The sequence below is a fragment of the Stegostoma tigrinum genome, chromosome 22, assembly GCF_030684315.1.
Source record: "Stegostoma tigrinum isolate sSteTig4 chromosome 22, sSteTig4.hap1, whole genome shotgun sequence".
NCBI lineage: Eukaryota > Metazoa > Chordata > Chondrichthyes > Orectolobiformes > Stegostomatidae > Stegostoma > Stegostoma tigrinum.
The window spans coordinates 30,950,490-30,975,961 of record NC_081375.1 but is presented as its reverse complement, the minus strand read 5'-3'; the positions used below and the strand labels follow the sequence as shown (position 1 = coordinate 30,975,961).

The window sequence follows — 25,472 nt, the reverse complement described above, 5'->3', positions numbered from 1 at the left end:
CGCTCAGTTCGCAACAAACAAGTGCACCTCCCAGTTGCAAACCATTTCCACTCCCCCTCCCATTCTTTAGATGACATGTCCATCATGGGCCTCCTGCAGTGCCACAATGATGCCACCCGAAGGTTGCAGGAACAGCAACTCATATTCCGCCTGGGAACCGTGCAGCCTAATGGTATCAATGTGGACTTCACCAGTTTCAAAATCTCCCCTTCCCCAACTGCATCCCTAAACCAGCCCAGTTTGTCCCCTCCCCCAACTGCACCACACAACCAGCCCAGCTCTTCCCCCCCCGCCCCCCCCCCCCCACCCACTGCATCCCAAAACCAGTCCAACCTGTCTCTGCCTCCCTAACCGGTTCTTCCTCTCACCCATCCCTTCCTCCCACTCCAAGCCGCACCCCCATCTACCTACTAACCTCATCCCACCTCCTTGACCTGTCCGTCTTCCCTGGACTGACCTATCCCCTCTCTACCTCCCCACCTATACTCTGTCCACCTATCTTCTTTACTCTCCATCTTCGGTCCGCCTCCCCCTCTCTCCCTATTTATTCCAGTTCCCTCTCCCCATCCCCCTCTCTGATGAAGGGTCTAGGCCCGAAACGTCAGCTTTTGTGCTTCTGAGATGCTGCTTGGCCTGCTGTGTTCATCCAGCCTCACTTTTATTATCTTGGAATTCTCCAGCATCTGCAGTTCCCATTATCTCTTTGCTTTTTCTTAAACTTGTTTTATTTGTAGACCATAGCTTTCACATTAATAGTCTATAACTACTGCACTGTGGTAATATGAAAGATGAGATGTTGACCTGAATCCTGTTACCTTTGTAAAGATTAATTCTGATGGTGTAATGATTTTATCCTTCTGGATAAGGGAATACCAGGTGTTTATAAGAGAATGGGGTTTGAAGTACAGTTGAGCTGTTAAGCAAACAAGGTTTGGTATCATAAAGTGTGGAGCTAGAGGAACACAGCCGGCCAGGCAGCATCAGAGGAAAAGGAAAGCCGACGTTTCGGGTCAGGACCGTTCAGAAATTTCAGCATTTCTAAAGAAAGAGGCCTGACCAACAACGTCAATTTTCCTGCTCCTCCAACTCCACACTTTATTATCTGAGTCCAGTATCTGCAGTTCTTGCTATCTCCATGATTTGGTATAATCTCTGTAATGTATGTTATAACAAAACTCTGTTGATGTAGAGCAATGATATAAGTAGTTTGGATTTTTTTTTTGCTGATTTATCCCCTTTTTCAACCAGACCCGGGGCATGGTTCATTGACTTGCCCTCCCGTGCTCTCACTTCAACTAAGCAGCTTTCGTCCTGCCACCTCGTGGGATCCAATACTCTGACATTGGAGGCCTGGGTGGGTGTCAGTAATTAAATATGGGATTAAGATTGAAATTTAAATTTAATGTTGAAGTTCCAGCCATTCTTTCGTTGGCTTTTAATCTTAGTAGTGGTGAAAGAAGCTTAAATTTTAAATGGTGATTACTGCAGATTAACTGTCTGTCTGGATGCATAACATTTCTGTCATTATTTATGCATTTATGGAAATTGACATTTTTAAACAATCATCCCAAAGATTGTAATTTGAAGTAATACTTTATTCAAGTTTATATCAAAGCAACTGGAATGAATGTCTGCCAATGTATAATTCTATACATCAATTTAATTTTCAGATTTAATGTTCAAATGTAATAAATTGTACAAAAAAGCCATTAGCTTTCTCACATTTGAACAGTTAAATCTTTAATACAAAATGTCATCCGGCCTGAGCACAGGCTGAGAGTTGTCTCTTGGACTTGAACTGATGAGATAATCGTAGGTCATTACCCTTGTACTCTGAAAAGAGGAAATTAAATCTGTTATGCATGTTATTTGCCAAATTAATGTTTTTTTAAAAAGTCTTGATTATTGCCCTACATGTAGTACCATGTTGTCCTCCTGTCTTACCTCCCATTTCATGCTGATCTGCCTAAGCTAGCTTGAAAATTCCATGCAAGTTAATCACTAAAGGCTGCTTTGCAATACAAAAGCAATGAGCCATGTGTTTGAGGGAATTTAGAGTGCTTTAGGAGAGACAGTGTGCAATTGACTCCCAGCTGAGAAACCTGGGAGCTGACAGAAGATCAGAAAATTGGATTGGCAGGGGCACTGTTGATAAAGATCCATGTGTTGATTTGAATTTAATAGTTCCGTCCCCATTCTCTATCACCTTTTGGGAGGCTGTATGTGTGGCCACGCAGGACGATGCCAGAATGGAGGTTCCATTGCCTTCCGGCATTCCCCTGCTTTTTAGTGGGATGAAGACTCAGTTATAAGATATTCAAAAGTAGTAGATGGGTGATACTTCCCATATGGAAAGTATCCAGAAAGCCCCTTACAGGCTCTGGCAGGAGGACTTTATTTCCCTTCATGGCAATCCCTGCACATGACCCTGTCAGGGATCCATCTTGAAGGCCTGTGAATTACTGGCAGCAAATGTTTTTCACAGGGGTGACATTCCACCCTTCCTGGAGCTGTAATTGGGACCTCTGTGGAGCCAGGTGATGTACTTTCATCTGGGAACAAAACCTTTGGAGATCAGGTTGATGGGATTGCTGTCAGTTTTGACCAGAATCCACTAAATGATGCTGGAGCATAAGTAACCAGTGTGACCAGGTCGGGGTGTGAGATGATCAGGGTTATGGGCACAATACCATTGTTAGTGTGAGATGTATGTTATTCTATTGTGTGGTCCCACCCCAACTTGATCAAGTAATCTTGGCTGAGCAAATGTATCAATGCTTTGTGTATTCTTAAAATTCAAAAGTGTGACTAATTGCTTCAGTCTGCTTTTTAGTACAAGTACATTTAGTTTTCAAATAATTTGTCCAAAGTGCACATTGCACTGTTCTTATTCAAACATAGGCTTGTGCAAACTTCAAACCCACTGTCCTGTATCATTTTCTATTCTATCTGAATATGAAGATTTGTGCCTGAACTGTCTGCTGCACTCCTTGCTTAGCTGTGCTTCTACAGCTTAGCAGTATGCAGAAAATTGTCTGGTCATGCCCTGTCTCGAAAAGGTGGGACAATTGCAAACTAGGTAATTACAGTCCAGTTAGTCCACATTCTCCTCATAAAGTGATGGGACATGTTGTCAATGGTCCTATCAAATGGCATTTATTCAGTTTGAAACTGGACAGTTTGGGTTCCACCAAGATCACTGATTTGCTAACCTCTTTACAACTTTGGTCCAAACATGGATGACCAGATCAGAACTCAAAATAGGGTGAAAATGACTGCCGTTGACAACTAAGGCACCAGTTAACAATGTGCTTTAAGCTCTGACAAAACTGCAGTTGATGGCCTGTAAGGAACCTCTCCATTCCTTCATAATAAGAACTAAGAGAAATGGATCCAGGTTGGTGATGACTCACGCTACTCCCAGGAGATAACTGCAGAAGTTCCTCAAGATTAGTATCCAAGACCCAAATGCCTTCAGCTACTTGATCAATGTACTTCCGTCAAAGATCAAAAGTGGGGATATTTGCTGATGATTGGACAAGGTCCCATCCTCGTTAACACCTCCATGCAGATCACGTCTCTGAAAATAAGACTCGGAGGACATTGAGTTGGGCTGACTAAATGGGAAGTTACATTGACACAATGATAGCTGGTAATAACCTTCTTCCCATCTAACATTCAATAATGTGATTGTGATTGTTGGTGAATCTCTCACTCTGAACATCTGCAGTCAGAATAGACAGACTGGGAACCCTGTGGTAAGTAATTTTGGTTTGTGACTCCCCACTCCTTTTGAGTGTAGCTCAAAAAGCACTCTTCAGATTCCTATACGATCCAGGACACATCAGCTCTTTTGGTGCCCCATTCCCTTCACCACTGACACTGGTAGCAACGTGTTCCAGCTTAAAAAGGCACTGCAGCGACTCAAGGTTCCTGCAATAGTCTTGGAAACCCATGATCTGTACCATGTAGAAAGACCAGCACAAGGAAAAGGACCCAATGGCAAATCACTTCCTGAGCCAAGCCATTCTGGCTTGGTACCAGATTTCTATTCCTTCAGTCACTTGATCAAAATTCTGGTGGTGTCTGCAGCAATGATTTGGAAAGAGTTCATGTTAAAGTTGTTAGCTCGACCCAATCCATTGTTTGTCTTTGAGCTCGGTCTTAAGACGTCTCTGGTATTCAGAGGACACCTCAAAACTATCTTGAGGGCCTTTGAGGATGTGCTTAAATCTTGGCCAAGCCAGTGTCATTCTCATCCCATGAAGGAATCTTTTTTAAAATGGCATTAAATGTGAAGCAGCTATTGATCATTTTGGACAAAAGTGCAAAAAAATCTAATCTCCCTTTGCTGGAGATTTTGCTGGCAGCAAATTTCACTTGCCACATGAGATGATAAGGTACCTTGGCAGTGCATAGAGGCACCACTTGATTCCAAAGAGTGGCTAATCTATTTTGTGTAGTACAGTAGAAAATTCTTTCATTCCTAGCAGGTAATTTGCAAGGGGCATTTAATGCTATAAACATCATACTGTTTGCAACCAGAAAAATATTTAGCTGCACTTCTTCGTGTGTAGTTGAAGTTCAAGTAAATGAATCCAATCCAATGAAATAATTTGATATCAAAGGTGAGGAAAATGGGTCACGCTCCAAATGAAGGCACTTTTCGCCATTTTAGATGTTAAGATAATTTATGCTATGCTGAATGACACCACTTTAAATATGCATACCCTAACACAAACTCTCAAAGTATTCTGAAAGAAAAGATTCACTTGAGCAAATGAAAACCTTTTAGAGGTTTCTATCTTGATGGTGAATCTAACACAATGCCTCAAATGATTAATTTTCAAGTTCTTGGTCACAAATTATTATTTTCCCTTTGGGAGGTATGCAGCAGCTGCTGGTGGGTTAGGTTTTCAAAAGACAATAAATAAGTAATATTGTGCTGTCAGGGATCAGCTGTATGGGTATTGTGCTCAGGAAAGTATGTAGGCCTATGGGTCATGCTTTAGCTGATTTACAATATATTGTTTGCAAGATCCTTTTGAAAGCATTATCTTCAGATACTTACCTTTTGTTTCTTTGCTTGCACAAAGCATGAGTTCCAACAATAACAGCAATTAGAACCATTAAACCAACAACTGTTCCCAAACCTATAACCGCCTGAAGTAATGTTGAGTCAGGATCTGAAAAGACAATAGAATATTAAAAGGTCTGAAAGCAGTTGGAAATGCATGAGGCATGTTACAATACACCCTCTCTGAAAAATAATGAATCTTGAATTCACCCCTCTGTGTCAAACAAAAGTCATGACAATTGCATATTTTTAACCTATATTTTTAAATGAGCTCTGCGCTTGTGCATTTTGTTGTTTGCTGGAATAGAACCCTCTCTGATATGGAAGAATGACTGACTGTGTGTTTAATAACATGAGACTGGCAGCATCATGATGTGGCAGAAGTTTCATTTGGTTCATTGAACACGTGTGTGAATATATGGGAAGTGTAGAATCCCTGCAGTGTGGAAACGGGCCCTTCGGCCCATCAAGTCCACACCGAACCTTGGTGCATCCCACCCAGACTCATCCCCCTGTAACCCACCTCACTGCACATCCCTGAACACAATTTAGCATAACCAATCCACCTAACCTGCACACCTTTGGACTGTGGGAGGAAACCCATGCAGACATGGGGAGAATGTGCAAACTCCACACAGACACCTGAGGCTAGATTTGAACCTGGGTCCCTGGTGTTCAATGGAAACAGTGCAACAGTGACTGACTTTAGAAATTCCAATTTTATTTTTAAGAAATTGCTAGGGATGTAATTTCATTGCAAGATGCTAATTGTCAGAGTGAAAGATGTTCTGTTTGTGCATTGGGGTATGCCCATGCCTTTTGGAAAGTGTTTGAATAATCGTGAGATTTTGAATTGCAGTCTTTTGGTAGGGCAGAAAGGAATCAGTAAATTGCAGAACTAGTTCAATAGCAAGCATAGGAAATGAAGATAATCGATCTATCGACTGAATTATCCTGATTAATCAGGTATGCTGCATTTGGTAATGAGGATGAAGGTTACGCCTCCTAGTGGGCTAAGGTGTAAAGTCAAATGGATTGTCAGCTTGCTGCTACCCCCCAACCCCGACTGTCTCCATGGTAGGAGGATGGGGGAGAGGAGGAGGAGAAGACAGTGGCATGAGGCCCTTCGGTGAATAACTAACTGCCTGTTAAATGGAGGCCAAAACTGTTTGGTCTTTGGGAGAATGTGGGGCATCGCCGAAGACTTGAGTGGCTTTGTGTGGGATGCTGGTGAGCTGCTGTAACAAAGACTGCCTCTGGAGAGTTCTGTCTATATATGTTTGTGTGTTGATGTTGGGGGGGGGTACGCGGTTGGCATCCCAAATTTTGTACCTCAAATCCCCACTCCCCATGTGGAAACACAAGGTGTAGGAGCAGGAGGAGGCCATTCAGCCCTTTGGAACATCGAGCCTGCACCACCATTCATCATGATCATGGCTCATCGTCCCAACTCAATAGCTTAATCCTGCTTTCTCCCCCTAACCTTTGATTCCATTCACCCCAAGTGCTATATCTTGTTGCCTCTTGAATACTTTAAATGTTTTGGCATCAACTACTTCCTGTGGTAATGAATTCCACACGCTCACCACTCTTTGTGGGTGAAGAAATGTCTCCTAATCTCTGTCCTAAATCGTCTACCCCAAATCCTCATACTGTGACCCCGGTTCTGGACACACCCACCAGTGGGAACATCCTCTCTGCATCTACCCTATCTCGACCTATTAGAATTATAAGTCTCAATGAGATCCCCCTCCACCACCATTTGTCCGAACTTTAGTGAAAATAATTCCAACCTCATCAGTCCTCATGCATCAGTCCCACCATCCCTGGAATTGGCCTGGTGAGCCTTTGCTGCACTCCCTCAAGAGCAAAACCGTCCTTCCTCAGAAAACGTCACATAGTATTACAGGTGTGGCCTCACCAAGGCCCTGTACAACTGCAACAACACATATCTTCTCCTGTTGGGAACCTCTCACAAGGAAGGCCACAAAACCATTTGCTGCCTTTACTGCCTGCTGCACCATCAGCAAGTGGTGCACAAGGATGTCCAGGCCCCACTGCACACTCCCCTCTCCCAGTTTACAGCCATTCAGGTAGTAATCTGCCGCCTTGTTTTTGTTTCCAAAGTGAATAACCTCACATTTGTCCAAATTATATTGCATCTGCCATTGATTTGCCCACTCACCCAACCTGTCCAGATCATGCTGAAGGATCTCTGCATCCTCATCACAGTTTACCCTCCCACCCACCTTGGTATCATCTGCAAACTTGGAGATATTAGATTTTGTTTCCTTCATCCAAATCATTCATATATATTGTGAATAACCAAGATCCCGTCACTGATCTCTGTGGCTCCTTAGTAGTTACTGCCTGTCAATTTGAAAATAACCCGTTAATTCCTACTCTTGTTTCCTCTTTGCCAACTGATTTTCTATCCGTCTCAATACAGTTCCCCAAACCCACGTGCTTTCATCTTGCACATTAATCTCTTGTGTGGGACTTTGTCAAACACTTTCTGAAAGTCCAAATATACCATATCAACTGGGACCCCCTCGTCAACCTTACTAGTTGTAGATTCATAGAAGTATAACAGTTTTGTCAAGCCTTATTTCCCCTTCATAAATCCATGCTAACTCTGTCTGATCCTGCCACTGCCTTCTAAATGCTCTGCTATTAAATCTTTGACAATGGATTCAACAATTTCTCCACTACTGATGTTAGACTCACCAGCCTATAATTCTCTGTTTTCTCTCTACCTCCCTTTTTGAATATTGGAGTGAAATTAGCTGCCCTCCAATCTGCAGGGACTGTTCCTGAGTCCACAGAATCCTGGAAGATGATCACCAGTGCATCCCCTATTTTCTAGAGCTACTTCCTTACGTACTGTGGAATGTAGATTAACAGGCCATGGGGATTTATCAGCCTTCAATCTCAAACATTTGCCCAGCACCATTTCTTTTACTAATATTGATCTGAGTTCCTCCCTCTCACTAAATCTTGCATCCTCTCTCAATTCTGGGATCTGTTTTGTGTCCTCTTTTATAAAGATAGAACCAGATCATGTATTGAATTGCTCAGCTGTTTCTTTGTCCATGATTATATATTCTTCCATTTCTGTCTGGAAGGGATCCACATTTGTATTTACCAATCTCTTTCTCTTCACCTTCCTGTAGAAACTCTGAGCACGGTTCTTATGTTCCCTGCAAACTAACTTTTGTAACTCTATTTTCCCCTTAATCAATCCCTTGATCCCTATTTGCTGAATTCTAAACCGCTCCCAATCCTCAAATTTATTATTTTTCTTGGCCATGCTATATCCTACACTCTATATCTTCCCTCCATGCAATTTCTCGCGTTTATTACCCACCCACACCTCCCCAAAATCCCCTAGATTTAGCAGAGGCTGGTATATATCCCAATTTTTTTTGTTCTTGGGACTGCATATAGTCCCAGTAGCAGCCTGTTTTGGCACCACCGCTATCACAGAACTGTCAGTCAGATAAGCTGGTCTGGCAGCATCTGTGAAGAAAGAGATCAGTGTTAACATTTTGGGTCTGGTGACCCTTAGAACTGAGCTGATATCCAATGTTGTAGATGTTCCTATCTAAATCCATTAGGGTCACCTGGTGTAAAATTTGTGTCGGGCAACTGGATTTCCCAGAAGCATTTTATGGGATGAATTTCAGTCTAGCTGGAGAGGGGACTGATAATCTTTCCCCCTTTGATATCCACCCCAGCATTTAAAATAGTCTGCATGAATTGAAAGTAGAATATCTGCATTTGCAGGTAACACTAGATTGTACGGGAAAGTGTTGTTTTAAGACCAAAACAAAATCTTGCAAATGGGGAAGGTAATGAGTTGCGGCAAAGGTCGGAAATCAAATTGCACAACATACCAAATGGAAACACCACAAATGTATATCAAACTGATCTGCAGGACACAATATTGTCCCACACTGACTTTATCATCTTTGCTTTTGCCCTTAATTCATAGTCTTTAAGCAAAAGATTGTAGGACAATGTTTGAGCTTGTTCTTTTGTCATTGTTCCTTACATTTGGTGTCTTCCTGATAGGCCAACATTCTTCTGGTAAGTTCCAAAGATCCATTGTTTGGCTCAGGCACGATGTTGAGAAGCTCACACATGAGTGGATAAATGTTCACACTTTCGAATGGCTCAGCCAAATAATTCTTTTTGAAATCTGGACCAAATGCGCGAAAAATCATTTTCATGTCCATATTTGAGTTATCAAAACCATGCTCGCCTTTGTTAAACTGGAATTTGGCTCTCTAATGGAAGAACAAAAGAACATTAATATAATGAGGGAGAGCTCTAAGAGAATGTCGTATGTTACAGAATTCAGATGCTTTAAATCCAAGCATTGCAGTTGTGGTTAATCAGTCTCTCAAGCACAGCATGTCTCGAGGAAAACACAATTTTATTTTCTATTTGGAATGTAAACATTAGTATACAAGAGAAGGAACTTTCTCACTAAAGGAAAATGGTTAGATCAAACAATGTGGAATCGCACTGTGTTGCTCAAAAGAAAATGTAATATTATCTGAAGGACCATCATGGTTTATTTCCCAAGAATTCATTGCTGGAAATGCAAACTCATTTTATAATTAGCAGCTTGATCGCAGTACTTGCAGTTTTGTGTAACTGTACTCTGTTCAGTGCTACCTGCTAAGTTGCAGTAGGAGAACCTGTAACTCTCTAGCAGAGTGTGTTCCTGATCCTGCAGTGGATTTAGATGATCTTTATTAATGAGGTTATACAACAGACTCCAGAGACTATTTCTGTTTAATTTGAAGCTGGATGCATTGGACTTTGTTCTTAAGTGGAGAATGCAGTGTTTACTCATTTGAACTATTTTACATTTGATAGATATGTCTATTTTCATTGGGCATAAACATATATTGTGAACATCCCAGCCTGACAATGGAATTAGTTCTGTATACATTTAAACTTAATCACAGGAACGCATTACTGAACTTTTATTCTGAGTCAAAATGGTGTTGAGCTGGAGGAAGACAGCCGTTGAGGCAGCATCAGAGGAGCCGGAGAGTCTGTGTTTCGGGCCTAGACCCTTCCTCCAGGAAAATTGTTATGTCTTGATAAAGCATCCTGACCCGAAAAGTTGAGTGTCCTGCTCCTCTGCTGCCTGACCTGCTGCGTTCCTCCAGCTCCACATGGTATTGACTCTGACTCCAGCATCTGCAGTTCTTGCTATCTCCTTTATATTTGTTTATTTTTCACCCTATTTCAACCTAAATGGATATCTCTGTTCCTTTCACCCTCATGGACTCCATGATCTCCTATCTGCATGCATTTATATTCACCTATGGTATTCTCCTGAAATCTGCAAGGCAGTGTGTTGCACATTCCGCATTCTAACACATAGTAACTAGAACATTGGAAGAGGAGACAGCTGTTTGGCCCTTTAAACCTGCTCTTCATTTGAATATGATCGTGGTTGGTCATCCAACCCAGTACCTTGTTCCCACTTGCTACCCATACCTTTTGATCCCTTAGCCCTGAGCACTACATGTAACTCTTGTTTTGTTTAAACATTTTTATAATCCATGTGAGTGATTTATATTGCTCATGAAGTCTGATCTTTTCCCCAGGCTCCCTGTCTCCATTACAAGCTGAGAAATGGATAATTTGATGCTCAAGTTCTTTCACTATCAACTTTGACCTTGCAGAATAAAACCAGGCTCCCTTTCAAGTGCATTAAATTAGACTTGTTGGAGTTGCATTCTCATCAGTTTTTATCAGCTTCTCAACCAGGTGTCTCACTTCTTTTTACAGCTAAATCATTAATTCCTAATATCAAATGTTACACTCCAAAGCGCATAAACCACAAACTTGATTTTCAGAATGCCTGTATAAATCAGGAAATAGAAATGTCTACCTGATTTGACATAGTGAAATTACTGTGGCAAAACATGCCTGAAAATCATTTGTATGTTTGTACTTATACCGGATCTGAAGAAAAATATCTGACAACAGATGGAGCCTAATCTCAAACCAGGTTTCATGGATCTCTGTGTCAAGTTTAATGAAATTCACTATCTTTTTGGTCTGCTATTTGCAGCTCGATGGCATGGTGGTTATCACTGCTGCCTCACAACAGCAGGGACCTGGGTTCGATTTCACCCTCAGGCAACTGGCTGTGTCGAGTTTGCACATTCTCCCCACACCTGCGTGGGTTTCCCCTGGGTGTTCTGGTTTCCTCACAGTCCAAAGATGTGCAGGCTAGGTGGATTGGCCATGCTATTTTGCCCATAGTGTTCAGGGATGTGTAAATTAGGTGGGTTACAGGGGGTGGGGACTGGGTCTGGGTTGGATGCTCTGAAGGTCGTTGTGGACTTGTTGGCCTGTATCCACACTGCAGAGATTCTATGACATGATGACACTGTTGGAAGGAGATTTTCCTTCTAACAGCGTTTGGACAGTTAGTTTTTGTTTAGACACTGACTTGGTCATGGTATAAGCGTAAAGAGGCCTCCAGGAAGCCTGCAGCAAAGACAGGTCTCTGACTTTCCTGGAAAGCAGAAAACCCTTCCCATTGTGAGGAGGTTTCCAAGTAAGCTGTACCACTTGTTCATTTTTTTTCATCTTTGTTTCTCTCTCCTTCGGGAGATACACTAGATTGACATCCGATACCTTCTCATGTTCTTAGCTTTGTCTGCTCATAATGAGGACAGACGAAAAGAACTGAGATGAGAAATAGATGCTGCCTTTTACAAGAATACAGGAAATAGCAGGAAAAGACAAAGTGACCTCTTCACCTTGATCTGTCACCCAATCCTATTGGTAAAGAAATCAGACAAGGTGGGATGCTCTTTGGAGGGGTGGTGTGGACTCTGGGCCAAATGGCCTGTTTTTACTTTTGGGAATCTATGATTCTGTTAAGCTGCAAAATCAGTGAGAAGTTAAAAGCCAAGTGACAAATTGCTGTGAGAGTTCTCAGATTCTAAATGTGGTTTAGTTAATCCAGTGTATCCCATTATGTCGTCATGACCACTTCAACCTGTTGCATTGTTCTGCTACCGACATCCTTTGTAATATAACCCTCACCAATTGGTTTCACAATGTGGGAATTGTTTGAAAGATGAATTTCATTAATTTCCCAAACCATTCCTGATTCATTTTTTCAGAACAGTTTGTATTTTGATACATAGCTGCACTAATAATAGAGTTCTAGTTGTATAATCGTAAATTCAATGTTTACTGGTAAATGTGTCACTAATTGACAAACTATTTCAGTGAGTTGCTTCACTTTTTAGGAAACCTGTTACAGGTTAACAATTTAAGGAGATGATACCATGCTGGTAACATCACTGGGCTTGCAGGTCCAGACGAATGCTTTGTGGACATGAGTTCAAAGTCCACCATGGCAGCTGGGGAAATTTCATTTTAATTAATTAATAAATCTAGAATGAATTGCTGGTCTCATTAACAACAGTCTGGCAGTTTAATGATTATTAAAGGCCATCTGGTTTGCTAATGACCATCAGGGTAGGAAAGCTGCCATCTTTGCCCAGTATGGGCTACATCTGAGTTCAAATCAACAGCAATCATTGGATAATGGCTGACTCTTAACTACCCTCTAAAATGGCCTAGCAAGTCCTCATTTGCACTGACATACTACACATTCTACACCGGCAACAGTAGTTTGAGGTTGATAACAAAGTGTGAAGCTGGATGAACACAGCAGGCCAAGCAGCATCTCAGGAGCACTAAAGCTGACGTTTCAGGCCTAGACCCTTTTATCAGAGAGGGGGAAGGAGTAGTTTGAGGTCGGTTCACTGTCGGATTCTCAAAGCTTGCAATAAATATTGGCCATGCTAGTGCTCATGCCCTAGGACTGAATAATAAAAGGAAAATCGTAATTACTTTCTTCTTGGCTGTTAGAGTGGCACTGACCCACAGAAGTTGTTTCACCAAATCTGTTCTAATAAAAATAAAAATCTGTACTCTTTTGAGAGTAGGACATCATGCTAATCAAAATTGGAAAAAATTGTAGTTTTAGATATTCGCTAGAGTACAGAGAGTTTACCACTTGACATTCTGGAACTTTAAGGTCAAACATGGAACTGTAATGTGTTTCATTTATTACTTAAAAAAGGCCAAGAGACCATTGGAAAAGCAGAGCAGAATAGGGGAAGTTGAAATGATTTGTTAATAAATAGCGTAAAATTGTCAAACCCTGGCACTTATTTGATTGGTATATTGTTCTCAAACAAATAAATTCAAATAGATGGATTTCAATGAAACTGGAACACCAGAAGTATATGGCCTCAGGAAAGCTTGTTAGTTTATGGCAATGGTACAGATCTGAATCCAGGGTCCTGGAATGTTTTAAAAGGATGAATTCAGATTGGGTGAAATGGCAAATTAACATTTCAAGTAAAAAAAAATTCTGTGATTTTATTTTTCTCCCCCTCTGGTTTATTTACAATAGTATGGATTATTGCTACTGAGTGGTGGAATTTGTGGCAAGTATCAAAATCTGAGCTGAGTTTTCAAAGCAGATTATTTGATATGAATTGGTCTGAAGCTTTCTCAATAAGAGCTCACCACAAAAAAAATTCTTTTTCAGCTTCGTAGTTAGAGTATCAACCAGTCAAGGAAAGCCTACACTAATGCTGAATTAACACTATATTGAGGGAATAAGAACTCTGAGTACTCTCCTCACTTGATTTGTTCTGTTTAGGCACTCACCCCATGAATAACGTAGCCAAGGTCACCATACATGACAATAGGGAGAATTCTTTCGTTGTTAGCATAGTGAAGTCTTTCTGGAAAATCTTCTTTTTTATAAACGTTTAGATGAGGATGAGCACCTTTCAGAGCTTGGTACACCTTTTCTATCATTCCTTCTTTAGGTAGTAACATGCCATTTGGTCCATAATCGAGTAATTCAAAATCAATGTCTTCGAATGAGAAGTTGGCAATTCTTTTCAGCACAATTTCTGTCACTTGGGGTTCTTTCAGCACGGTAGTCATTCCATGATCAGCAGTGATGATGACATTGAGTTTAGATTTCAAGCCATGGCTTTGAATACTTTGCAATAAGTAACCTACTGTTCTGTCTACCTGCCGAACCATGTCTTTTCTCTGATTTGATTCCGGGCCATGTTTGTGGCCAGCTCCATCTGGTTCACCAAAGTAGAGTGAAACAAAGTCCAGATCTTGTGAAGTGAACCATTGCATCACTGTGTCGATGTTTTCTTTCCAGGCTGTTTCATTGCTGTAATGGTAAAATGGAGGCTCCACTTCTTTCAGGAAAACATCTTCTCCATCATAGGAGGATTTGGTGCCAGGGAAGTGAAAGGAGCCTGTTTTTAAACCCTTCAGAAATAAGAGATAATATATCACTTGAATAATTCATTTATATTTTCTACAGTAATACAATTTCTCAGCATATTCAACTGTTGAACTTGAAAAGTTAGAGCAACGTGACAAGGAATTTCTTTTTTTGCCGGTACCAGAAATACAACATTGAGATATCACACTTGGTTGACAAATTGATGAAAGGATCTTTAGAACTTTTAAGCTGACCTGTCTTTAATTTAAAATCTCAACCAAATGTCCTGGGACTTTACTTAATGGATCCTAAAGTTGCCATCAGGAGGCATTGTGATTAGGAACCCACACGTGCTGCTGCTGGTCCTGGGAGCCAGTGCAATTTTCATGGGGATGGTAAGCCGAGTAAGTGAACTTGCCTGGGATGGCAATTAAGGATGGAAGGTGAACTCCTGAGGTTTGGGGGATAATAGGCCCTTCAGTACTGACACATTGGCAGCTCATGGTCAGTGGTGGGAGCTGTTGAAGTGGGTAAGAGGAAGAAATGGAGATCTTTGAGAGGTTTTGTGAAAGTGTGCAGAGGACTCTGAAAGCTTGCAGAAGAAGAAAGATAGTTTAAGTGAGAGGGTGAAGGTCTGAAAGATGGAATTCCATGTTGATAAATGTGAAGTCATCCATTTTAGTAGGAATAACAATGAAAGTGACTATTACTTCAACAGTGTAAATTTGCAGCATGCTGCTGTGCAGAGGGACCTGGGTGACCTCGTGTATGAATTGCAGAAGGTTGGTTTGCAGCTACAACAGGTAATTATGAAAACAATTGGAATTTTGCCTTTCATTGCTAGAGAGATTGAGTTTAAAAGCAGGGAGGTTATGTTGCAGCTGTACAAGGTGCTGGTGAGGCCACACCTGGAGTTATGATATGGAGTTTTGGTCTCCTTACTTGAGAAAGTATGTACAGGCACTGAACAGGATACAGAGGCGATTCACTCAGTTGATCCCAGAAATGGAAGTTGGCTCATGAGGAGAGATTAAATAGACTGGGATTACATTAAATGGAATTTGGAAGGTTGGGGGTTGGGGGGGTGTTGATGGGGAGAGTCTTTTATAGAAACATACAATATTATGAAGGGAATAGATAAGATAGAAGCAGGGAGGTTGGTTCCACTGGCTGGTGAACAAGCAGGCATACACTCAAAATTAGGGGGAGAAGATTTACGACTGAATTGAGGAGGAACTTCCTCACCCAAAGGGTTATGAACCTGTAGAATTCCCTGCCCATTGAAGTAGTTGAGGCTTCCTCATTGAATGTTTTTAAAGCTAAGATTGATAATATTTCAAATAGTAAAGGAGTTGAGGGTTATGATGAGAGAGTTGGGAAGTGGAACTGCGGCCATGAATAGATCAGCCAAGGCCTATACCTGGTCCAGTTTCTTAGGCATGGTTTACAAATTTGTCAAAGCAAAGTAAATGTAATGGTCAGACTCAATTGAGGAGTGACACATCCACTGATGGCCACTGAGCCACTTATGTGGATTGGAGTAAGGCTGGGGAAATTGTTCCCTAGGTGGATTCCCCTCTCCTTGGCCCTCCAGCAGGAAGCTGCCTCTGTCCCTTGGCTACATTTAGGTCTCAGTGGGCAGGGGCTGATGTGTTGGATGGAAAGTTCCAATTGGTGAATGTAGATGGGCCTTAAAGGTTGTTCTTATTGACTTAAGTGACCTCCTGCCCCTTGCTGCAGACAAGCAGGCCTCACCAAACCTGATGAAAGTTGCCTGGAGGCGAGACGATGGTGGGAGACCAGCACACTGGCCGAGGGGAAAAAGAAAATGCTCTGATCGGCCCCTCAAACTCTCTCCATGGGCAAATAAATTCTAATCACACATTCCCCTGTCCTCAGCAGCATCCTAAAAGATTTGGCGTTGTTAACTGGGGATTGAATTCTGCATTCCCAACATTACATTTGCTTCTGTTCTCTCAATAAAACAACAGTTGGATCCCACAGTTGAAACCCCCTGGTGGACTTTCAGCAGTAATTGCGAAATAGAAGACGCCTCATCCACAGGCAAGATGTAATTTAAAACATTGAAAAAAAAGTCCACCTTCTCAACTGAAAATGTTATTTCCAGCCTCCAATTATTTACATCGGTTGTTAAAACCCGTGTTCTTTCAAGATGTACGGAGTCTTATTTTGCATTTTTAGGTACAATTACGGACATTTTGCTGCACTCAATTGAAGTTCGGTTTTTGTTAAATCAGGAAGGTACATGCTGGAGTCTGAGAGATCATAAGGTGACTTTGTTTTGCTATTCAAGAGTATTTTAAAAAAAGTTGAGCTTTTTCTCTTCTAAAGTTTTACTTGTTTAGTTTTAAAGAATTTTTTGATGTAAACAGACAATGGAAATTTTTCATAAATTTAAATTCTGCTGAGTTTATGTAACTTTGCTTCATGTAAAGAAATTAATGCCAAATAAATTGAATTGCAGCATAGTCTGGTATGCCTGCAAAAATTCCATCCCCTATTCCCAATTCCTCCACCTCCGCCGCATCTGCTCCCACGATAAGACATTCCACTCCCGCACATCCCAGATGTCCAAGTTCTTTAAGGACCGCAACATCCCCCCCACAGTGATCGAGAGCACCCTTGACCGCGTCTCCCGTATTTCCCGCAACACATCCCTCACACCCCGCCCCCGCCACAACCGCCCTAAGAGGATCCCCCTCGTTCTCACACACCACCCCACCAACCTCCGGATACAACGCATCGTCCTCCGACACTTCCGCCATTTACAATCCGACCCCACCACCCAAGACATTTTTCCATCCCCACCCCTGTCTGCTTTCCGGAGAGACCACTCTCTCCGTGACTCCCTTGTTCGCTCCACACTGCCCTCCAACCCCACCACACCCGGCACCTTCCCCTGCAAACGCAGGAAATGCTACACTTGTCCCCACACCTCCTCCCTCACCCCTATCCCAGGCCCCAAGATGACATTCCACATTAAGCAGAGGTTCACCTGCACATCTGCCAATGTGGTATACTGCATCCACTGTACCCGGTGCGGCTTCCTCTACATTGGGGAAACCAAGCGGAGGCTTGGGGACCGCTTTGCAGAACACCTCCGCTCAGTTCGCAACAAACAACTGCACCTCCCAGTCGCCAACCATTTCCACTCCCCCTCCCATTCTCTAGATGACATGTCCATCATGGGCCTCCTGCAGTGCCACAATGATGCCACCCGAAGGTTGCAGGAACAGCAACTCATATTCCGCCTGGGAACCCTGCAGCCATATGGTATCAATGTGGACTTCACCAGTTCCAAAATCTCCCCTTCCCTTACTGCATCCCTAAACCAGCCCAGTTCGTCCCTCCCCCCACTGCACCACACAACCAGCCCAGCTTTTCCCCCCCACCCACTGCATCCCAAAACCAGTCCAACCTGTCTCTGCCTCCCTAACCGGTTCTTCCTCTCACCCATCCCCTCCTCCCACCCCAAGCCGCACCCCCATCTACCTACTAACCTCATCCCACCTCCTTGACCTGTCCGTCTTCCCTGGACTGACCTATCCCCTCCCTACCTCCCCACCTATACTCTCTCCACCTATCTTCTTTTCTCTCCATCTTCGGTCCGCCTCCCCGTCTCTCCCTGTTTATTCCAGTTCCCTCACCCCATCCCCCTCTCTGATGAAGGGTCTAGGCCCGAAACGTCAGCTTTTGTGCTCCTGAGATGCTGCTTGGCCTGCTGTGTTCATCCAGCCTCACATTTTATTATCTTGGAATTCTCCAGCATCTGCAGTTCCCATTATCTCTAGTCTGGTATGTTGTCAGAAGGGCACCAAAAGGATCAATATGGTGGGTGGTCACTCAGGTGATATATACATTACCTATCATATTAGTAATGGCTCTTATGTAGGTCACCCATACACAGGATCTGAAAACAAGTTTTAGGCCCCTTATATATATTTGCAAACACTTGTTTGAGGCTCCCTTTGCAAAACCTGCTTGTGACTGCCCCTAACATGCATGTTGAAGCCAGTACACAGAGGAGCTTGGCAGTCAAACCAGCAATTAGTTATAGAGTCTGAGAGCACGGGCAGGCCCTTCAGCCCAAACTGGTTCATGCTGACCAAAATGTCCATCTACGCTAATCTTGTTTCCCTGCACATTGGCCTATGGCCTTCTAAACCTTTCCTGTCCAAGTATTTGTCCTATTGCATTTTAAATGTTAATGTACCCGTGATCAACCACTTTGACTGGCAGCTCATTCCATATGCTCAATCCACTCTGTTTAAATAAAAAAAAACGTTGCCCCTCAAGTCCCCATTCATTCCTTCCCTTCTTAGCTTAAACTGATGCCTTCTAGTCCTCGATTTACCAACCCTGGAAAAAGGACTGCATGCATTCACCTTATCCATGCCTCTCATAATCTTCTATATACTACAAGATCTCCCCTCAGTCTGCTACCCTACAAAGACAAAGATCCTAGCTTGTCCAAGCTCTCCCTATAACTCAGTCCCTTGAGTTCAGGCAATATCCTTGTTAATTTCTTCTGCAGTCTTTGCAGTTTAATAACACAATATTCCAAATGCAGCCTCAACTACATCCTGTACAACTGCAGTATAACTTGCCAACTTGAATACTCAATGCCCTGACTGATGAAGGCCAGAGTGTCAAAAGCCACCTTCACTGCCCTGTCTTTCTGTGACTCCACTTTGAGAGAACTGTGCACCTGAACTTCAAGGTCCCTCTGTTCCACTACACTCCTTAAGGCCCTACCATTCACCATGAAACTCCTACCTTGATTTGACATTGCAAAGTGCAACAGCCCATGCATATCTCTATTGAACTCCACCTATTATTTCTTTGCCCAATTCCCCAGCTGATCATGATTCTGCTGCAATTTCTGATAACCTTCCGCAGTGTCCACAATACCACCTATTTTAGTGTCATCCACAAAGTTACTAATCATGCCTTGTACATTGTCATCCAAATCATTGATATGGATAACAAACAGCAAATAGGCCTGGCACCAACCCCTGAGGCCACTACAACCACTAGCCTCAAGCATCCAGTCTGACAAGCATTTTTCCACTATTCCCCTCTGCTTCCTACTTTCAATCTAATTGTATATCGAATTTGCCAACTGTCCCTGGATTCTATGTGATCTGACCTTCCAGAGCAGCCTATCATGTGGAAACTTATCAAGTCCTTACTGAAACCCATATAGACGACATATACTGCCTTGTCCTCATTGACGTTGCTGGTCACCTTAAAAAGAAATTTGAGAGGCATGATCGCCCACGCACAAAGTCATGCTGACTACTTCTAATCAAACTCTGTCTTTACAGATGCATGTATATCTTATCGCTCAGAATCTTCTCAAGTAGCTTAGCCACCGCAGATGTTAAGCTTACTGCTCTATAATTCCCAGGCTTTTCTTTGCAGCCCTTCTTGAGTAAGGACACAACATTCACTATCTTCCAGTCTTCTGGGACCTCACTTGTGGCTCACGATAATGCAAATACATCAGCCAGAGCTGACGCACACACATACACACAACACACACAATTTCTTCTCTAACAATTTCTTCTCTAGCTTCTTGCATAGTTCTTGGATATATCTGGTAAGCATCAATTGATTTATCCACCTTCATACATTCAAATACATCTGACACCACCTCTAGTGTGACATGGACTGTCCCTAAGATATCTCCACTGACTTCCGCAAGTTGTCTTGTCTTTCTCCACAGTAAACACGGGAGAAATATTCCTTGAGGTCCTTGCCCATCTATAGTTCCACACATGTCCATTTTGTCCCAGAGGGATATTTTTTCTCTTTAGTTATTTCTTTTTCCTTCCATATAGTGGAAAAATCTCTTTGAAATTCACCCTAATCTTCTGAGCCAAAGCTATCCTATGTCCCCTTTCACCCTCCTAATTTCCTCCTTCAGTAAACTCCAGTATCCCCGATTTACCACCAGGATTTCCCTTAATCCCAGCTGCCTATCCCTGAGCCATGCCGCCTCCTTTTTTTCTGGTCAAAGCCTCAATATCCCGAGTCACCCAGCTTTTCTTACTCCGGCCAATGTTGCCCTTCACCCTTACAACAATGTATAGACCTTGAACTCCTGCTATTGCAATGTTGAAGGTCTCCCACTTGCTGGAGCTCTCTTTGCCTGTAAACAAATTATCCTAATTCACTGCTGCAAGCTCCTGTCTAATTCCATCAAAATTTGTCTCGCCCCAGTTTAGAACTTGAACCTGTGGACTGGTTTTGTCCCTCTCCATAACTATTGTGTCATTAATAGGACTTTTTTTGATACAGCCTCGGAATTGAAATCTAACAAAGTATGCAAATGTGCTCTGCAATGTCGTTTTGTTGCTATGTTAATGATGTACGAACCTAGTTTGTCTTCCCTTTTTATGTGTTGACTTTGGTTTATGTTTTGCAGGACAAGCCACATTTTAAAATAAAGGTTTAAATTTCTGATCTGTTTGGGGATGATGTCTGGGCAGGCAAGTAGGTTGAAGAGGTAGAAACATATTCTCTTAAAATCAAATAAATCTTTTGGTGATAGTCTCCTGAAATAAAAAACAAAAGAAGTGGGTGGCACGGTGGCTCAGTGGTTAGCACTGCTGTCACATGGCACTAGGGACTTGGGTTCGATTCTACCCTCGGGCGACTGTTTGTCTGGAGTTTGCACATTCTCCCTGTGTCTGCGCTCGATTCCTCCAAGTTGTCCAGTTTCCTCCCACAATCCAGATATGTGCAGGTTAGGTAGATTGGCCATGCGAAATTGCCTGTATTGTCCAAGGGCGTGTAAGTTATGTGGGTGAGCCATGGGGATGGGTCTGGGTGGGAAGCTCTTCAATGGGGCGGTGTGGATTTGTTGGGCCAATCAGCTTGTTTCCACACTGGAGGGATTTTATGAACAATGGTCACTGGTCTCAAAATGCTCCCCCCTGTCAACTCAGTCATCTGTCCTATCCTATTTCCCAAGAGTAGGTCAAGTTTTGCCCCTTCCCAAGTAGTACTCTGTATATACTGATTGAAGAAACTTTCCTGAACACAGTGAACAAATTCCACCCCATCTAGGCCCTTAATGCTATGGCAGTCCGAGTCTATGTTAGGAAAATGTAAATCCCCTACAATGGTAACCCTATTGCTTCTGCAAGTCTCTCCAGCCTCCCTGCATATTTGTTCCTCCAATTCCTGCTGACTATTTGTGATACAACCCAATAACATCACCATACCCTTCTTATTTCTTAGCTCCACCCACAAATTCTTACTGGATAATCCCTCAGTTTTTCATTTCTGGCACCAGCAGTGATACTCTCCTTAATCCCCTTTCTTCCACCTCTGTCCTGTCTAAAGCATCTGTCTTCTTGCACATTAAGCTGCCAGTCCTGTCATGTTTTAGTAATGAGTATAATATCCCAGTCCCACATTCCTATCCACTCCCCTAGTTCTTCAGCCTCTTACAATGAAATAGATTCAATTTAATCCAACAGGCATTCCTTGCTCCCTGTCATGTTCCAGCCTGACCTATCATTTCAACTTGCAACTTCTGATTACTGTATCTTCTTTTAGCCTCACACTTGCCTCTCTGATATTGAGGATCCTACTCCCCACCAATCTAGTTTAAACCCTTCTTTGTGGCACTAGCAAATCTGTCCGTCAGGTTATTGGTCCTCTCCGGTTCGAGTGCAGCATTTTCCATTTTACAAAGGTCACCTCTGCCCCAGAAACAATCCCAAAGATCTAAGAATCTGAATCCCTACCCCCTGCACCAAATCTGTAGCCACACATTCATCTGCCATATTTCCTGTTCAACCCTCACTAACACATGGGACTGGAAGTAATCTGGAGGTAACCAACATTGAGGGCCTGGTTTTTAACATTTTGTCTAGCTCTCTATAATCACTCACAAGACCTCATCCCTATTTCTACCTATGTAATTTTTGCCAACATGCACAATGACTTCTGGCTGCTCACCCTCCCACGGGAGAATGTAAAAGGGTAGCTGACAATTGCATCCAGAATGATAGAACTTTGTTTTTTTTTCTGACTTAGTTTGCACTAGGGAGATGGAAGACCATGCTTCACAACTCCAGATTAAATTTGCCAATTTCAATTGTATGTATGACTCTCGTTCCGTTAGATTTTGGTGAAATACTGTAATGTTCTCATTTACCTGTCGCTGGGCAGTGATCCAGATGGGTAAACTTCCATTGTCCCAATATTCGTTGACACTCTGTGTCTGGTAATATGGTTTTTTTTGTCCAGTTGTTGTATTGAACCACATATTGTGGATTACGCCATGCGTCTCTATATATCTACCTTTGGAGGAAATAGATGTTTAACTTCTTCTTTTATCATGTGGAAAGGTGTATCAATCAAGCCTCACCATCACTGAATCAATGTAATCAATAAAGCCTAGATTGCAGATTTGTTCTGATAACTGCACATTATTAACTGCATTTATCTTATTCAATGGGATAAACCAACCCCCTGCTTTGTTCCTTCTGCCAAAATCGTGTGGGGAAATGTGAGGTTTCCCATTTTTGCGAACAAATAGAAAACTGCACATTATTTAAATGGGGAAGAGAGATAGCAACTGTGTGGTACACGGTGAACTTGTTCTGTTACTTGAATCACAAAACATTGGTATGTTGTTGCAGCAAATGATTGGGAAAGCAAATTGAAGATGGCTGTTTTATTATAAAGGAAATGAAATACAAACATAGGGAGATTTTTCTCCAGTACAGGACATTGATGAAACCGCATACAGAGTACTGTGGATAGTTTTATTCTGCTTATTTAAAGAAGGATATAGTTGCATTAGCATCAGTTCACATAAGATCCGTTTGATTTAATTTTCTGGGTTTCAAGAAAAGGTTGGACAATTTACGCATGCCTACAATATTCTGACTCTTTATTAAATGTGATTTTTTTTTACAGTATTAGCATGTTCCTGAGTATTATAGAGGGAACCTATCTGTGCAGTTGCCGGTGTTACTCAGTTTTTTTTGTGATTTACACTCCCAACGACTGCATTGTGCAGCTTACATTCTGGGATGCAACTGGGGACCAGTCCCATTTTGAAGTAAGAGATACTTCTCAGTGATTTAGAAATCATGAAAAGAACTTTCCAGACATGTTTTATCTTAACATCTGACTTAAGGAGTGACTAAAGTGATAAGTAGACAATAATGAAAGCTTTGGATATAGCAGGCAAGGAAGTTCTATTGCCCCTCATGAAAACGTCAATTACCAGAGCAAAGATTTAAGGCAATTGGTCGAAGGATTAGAAGGTAAATGAAGAAAAACATTTTCACACAGAGGGTGTTGGTATCTGCGATTTGTCTCTAAATTTGGGAGGTGAGATTACTGTGTCAGTGCTGATATGATGGGTGAATAGCCTTTTTCTGAGCCCCATAGTATTTCCGTGATTTAACAATTGAATACTGTTAAACTAGCAGTTTAACAAAAGCATTACACAAGGAAGGATTGAGTAACATCAGTATCTTTTTCGGACTATGGGGATCTGTATTGTAAAAAAAATCATTCCCATTAAATTGCAATGTCGGGTATGCTTTGTGTTGGTACTGTGAGTTTATTTTGTATAGTTCTGCACAGCTGGCACTGACACAATGGATTCAATGGCTTCATTCTGTATTGTAGGTTTTCGACTTTTCAATAATCAAATAAAACACAACATTGTTCTGAAAACTAGAAACTATTTTAACAATAAAGTATTTTACAACAAATTGCAGAAGAGATTTTGCAAAAAGAAAGAAAATGATGAGTGGTCATCTGAATTTAACATTTTAAATTAGACAAAGAAAATTCATCGTGACCATTCTGGTATTCTTCAGAATGAACCTAATTTGGTTAAGTGTTACATTGTATCTCTTTCTCTTTCTTCATCTCACATGTAAACTGTCATTTTGGAAGACGTGGGCTTGAGGGAAGGGAAAACTTTATTTCGGTGCTTTTCACAATGAAATTGTTAAAATTATTCTTTCTGCTCTTGGCTGCGAGAAATCCCTCCCTGAGCTGGCAATACCCTGAGGTGCTTGCAAGACAATAAAATGAATGGTAAATATAGAAAATTGACCTTAAGTAGTTATACATTATAATACTTTGCAATTAATAATATCTATCCATGCAATTGTTACTCAAAATAAGTGTTCTTTATTTTTTTCAAAGTTGATATAAAATGTTTCCTTCTCGTATTTAAGATGAACTGATTTATCTGTATTAACACATCAGTCAGCTCTTTGGTGATGTGGTGCTACAAGTGATATTGTTCAGGAGATGGCAAAAGGACTGTCCATAATACTAACTGCCAAGGTAAGGAAGCAGATGTACTTTGAGTGAGCGCAATTCAAATTCAATATTGCTAGTGAAAGACAATATTAAGGAATAATAAAATTGCTATGGCTACACTGTTAGGAGATTATAATATTGCAGATGTCATAGAAACATCTAACTACTATCCACAATTTAAAAACATGATTCGCAAAGGAAACAGAATCAGGTGTTTTATTATAACTGACAGTAAATATGAATAAGTAATACTTTTCTAATTTACTTGTGGAATGTGGGCATCATTTGCTAGCAAAAGCCATGGAAATAGCCAATGATACTTATAATTGAAAAATATATTTGCAAGTTTTGATATACATGGTTAACATCTGGTTCCTTTGTTGCATTACAATTGGATAATCTGTTAAAGTTTATAAATCATAACAATAATCCAATTATTTACTTAATCAATCAGAATAAAAACGAAGGCAGAGAGCTTACCCGTTATCAATGTGAAATGAGATGGAGAGGTTATTGTAATAAAGGCAGGTGTAATATATTTTGCTTTTACACCTTCTCTGACTAAGTTTTGCAAATTTGGGCATTCAACATCTTCGTCATAATCCCAACGAAAGCCATCAAAGGAAATAAGTAGCAGCTTGTTATGACTCTTCCGTCCATTCCTAAAAATAGGAAGACTGTGTGTTAGTGACAGCAGAAGACTCAAGTATAGGACAGAACACATTTCCCTGGCTGCTTTCAGTC

General features: G+C 41.7%; 1 protein-coding gene across 2 annotated transcripts; it reads right to left on the bottom strand.

The window, feature by feature from the left end:
- Positions 1-1,624: 1,624 nt before the first annotated feature.
- LOC125463628 (ectonucleotide pyrophosphatase/phosphodiesterase family member 7-like) lies at positions 1,625-25,472 on the bottom strand. 2 transcript variants are annotated; one of them, XM_048555152.2, is made up of 6 exons: positions 25,209-25,472; positions 22,591-22,736; positions 13,811-14,440; positions 9,132-9,366; positions 5,072-5,186; positions 1,625-1,833 (listed from the first exon to the last, which is right to left on the bottom strand). In XM_048555152.2, exons 1-6 carry the CDS (start codon positions 25,450-25,452, stop codon positions 1,821-1,823), a joined length of 1,383 nt encoding a protein of 460 aa, XP_048411109.1. In that variant the 5' UTR covers positions 25,453-25,472; the 3' UTR covers positions 1,625-1,820. The 2 variants fall into 2 exon arrangements, with proteins under 2 accessions (XP_048411109.1, XP_048411110.1); XM_048555153.2 differs by lacking the exon at positions 5,072-5,186.

Bases quoted from the DNA above. Each gene is read 5' to 3' on its own strand.
- LOC125463628 (XM_048555152.2), bottom strand. From the start codon at position 25,452: ATGTGTTCTGTCCTATACTTGAGTCTTCTGCTGTCACTAACACACAGT. The intron at 9,367-13,810 runs GTGAGTGCCTAA...TTCTTCCATTAG, and splicing joins TTGGCTACGTTATTCATGGG to AGAGCCAAATTCCAGTTTAA. The intron at 5,187-9,131 runs GTAAGGAACAAT...TTGTCTTTTCAG, and splicing joins CTATCAGGAAGACACCAAAT to ATCCTGACTCAACATTACTT.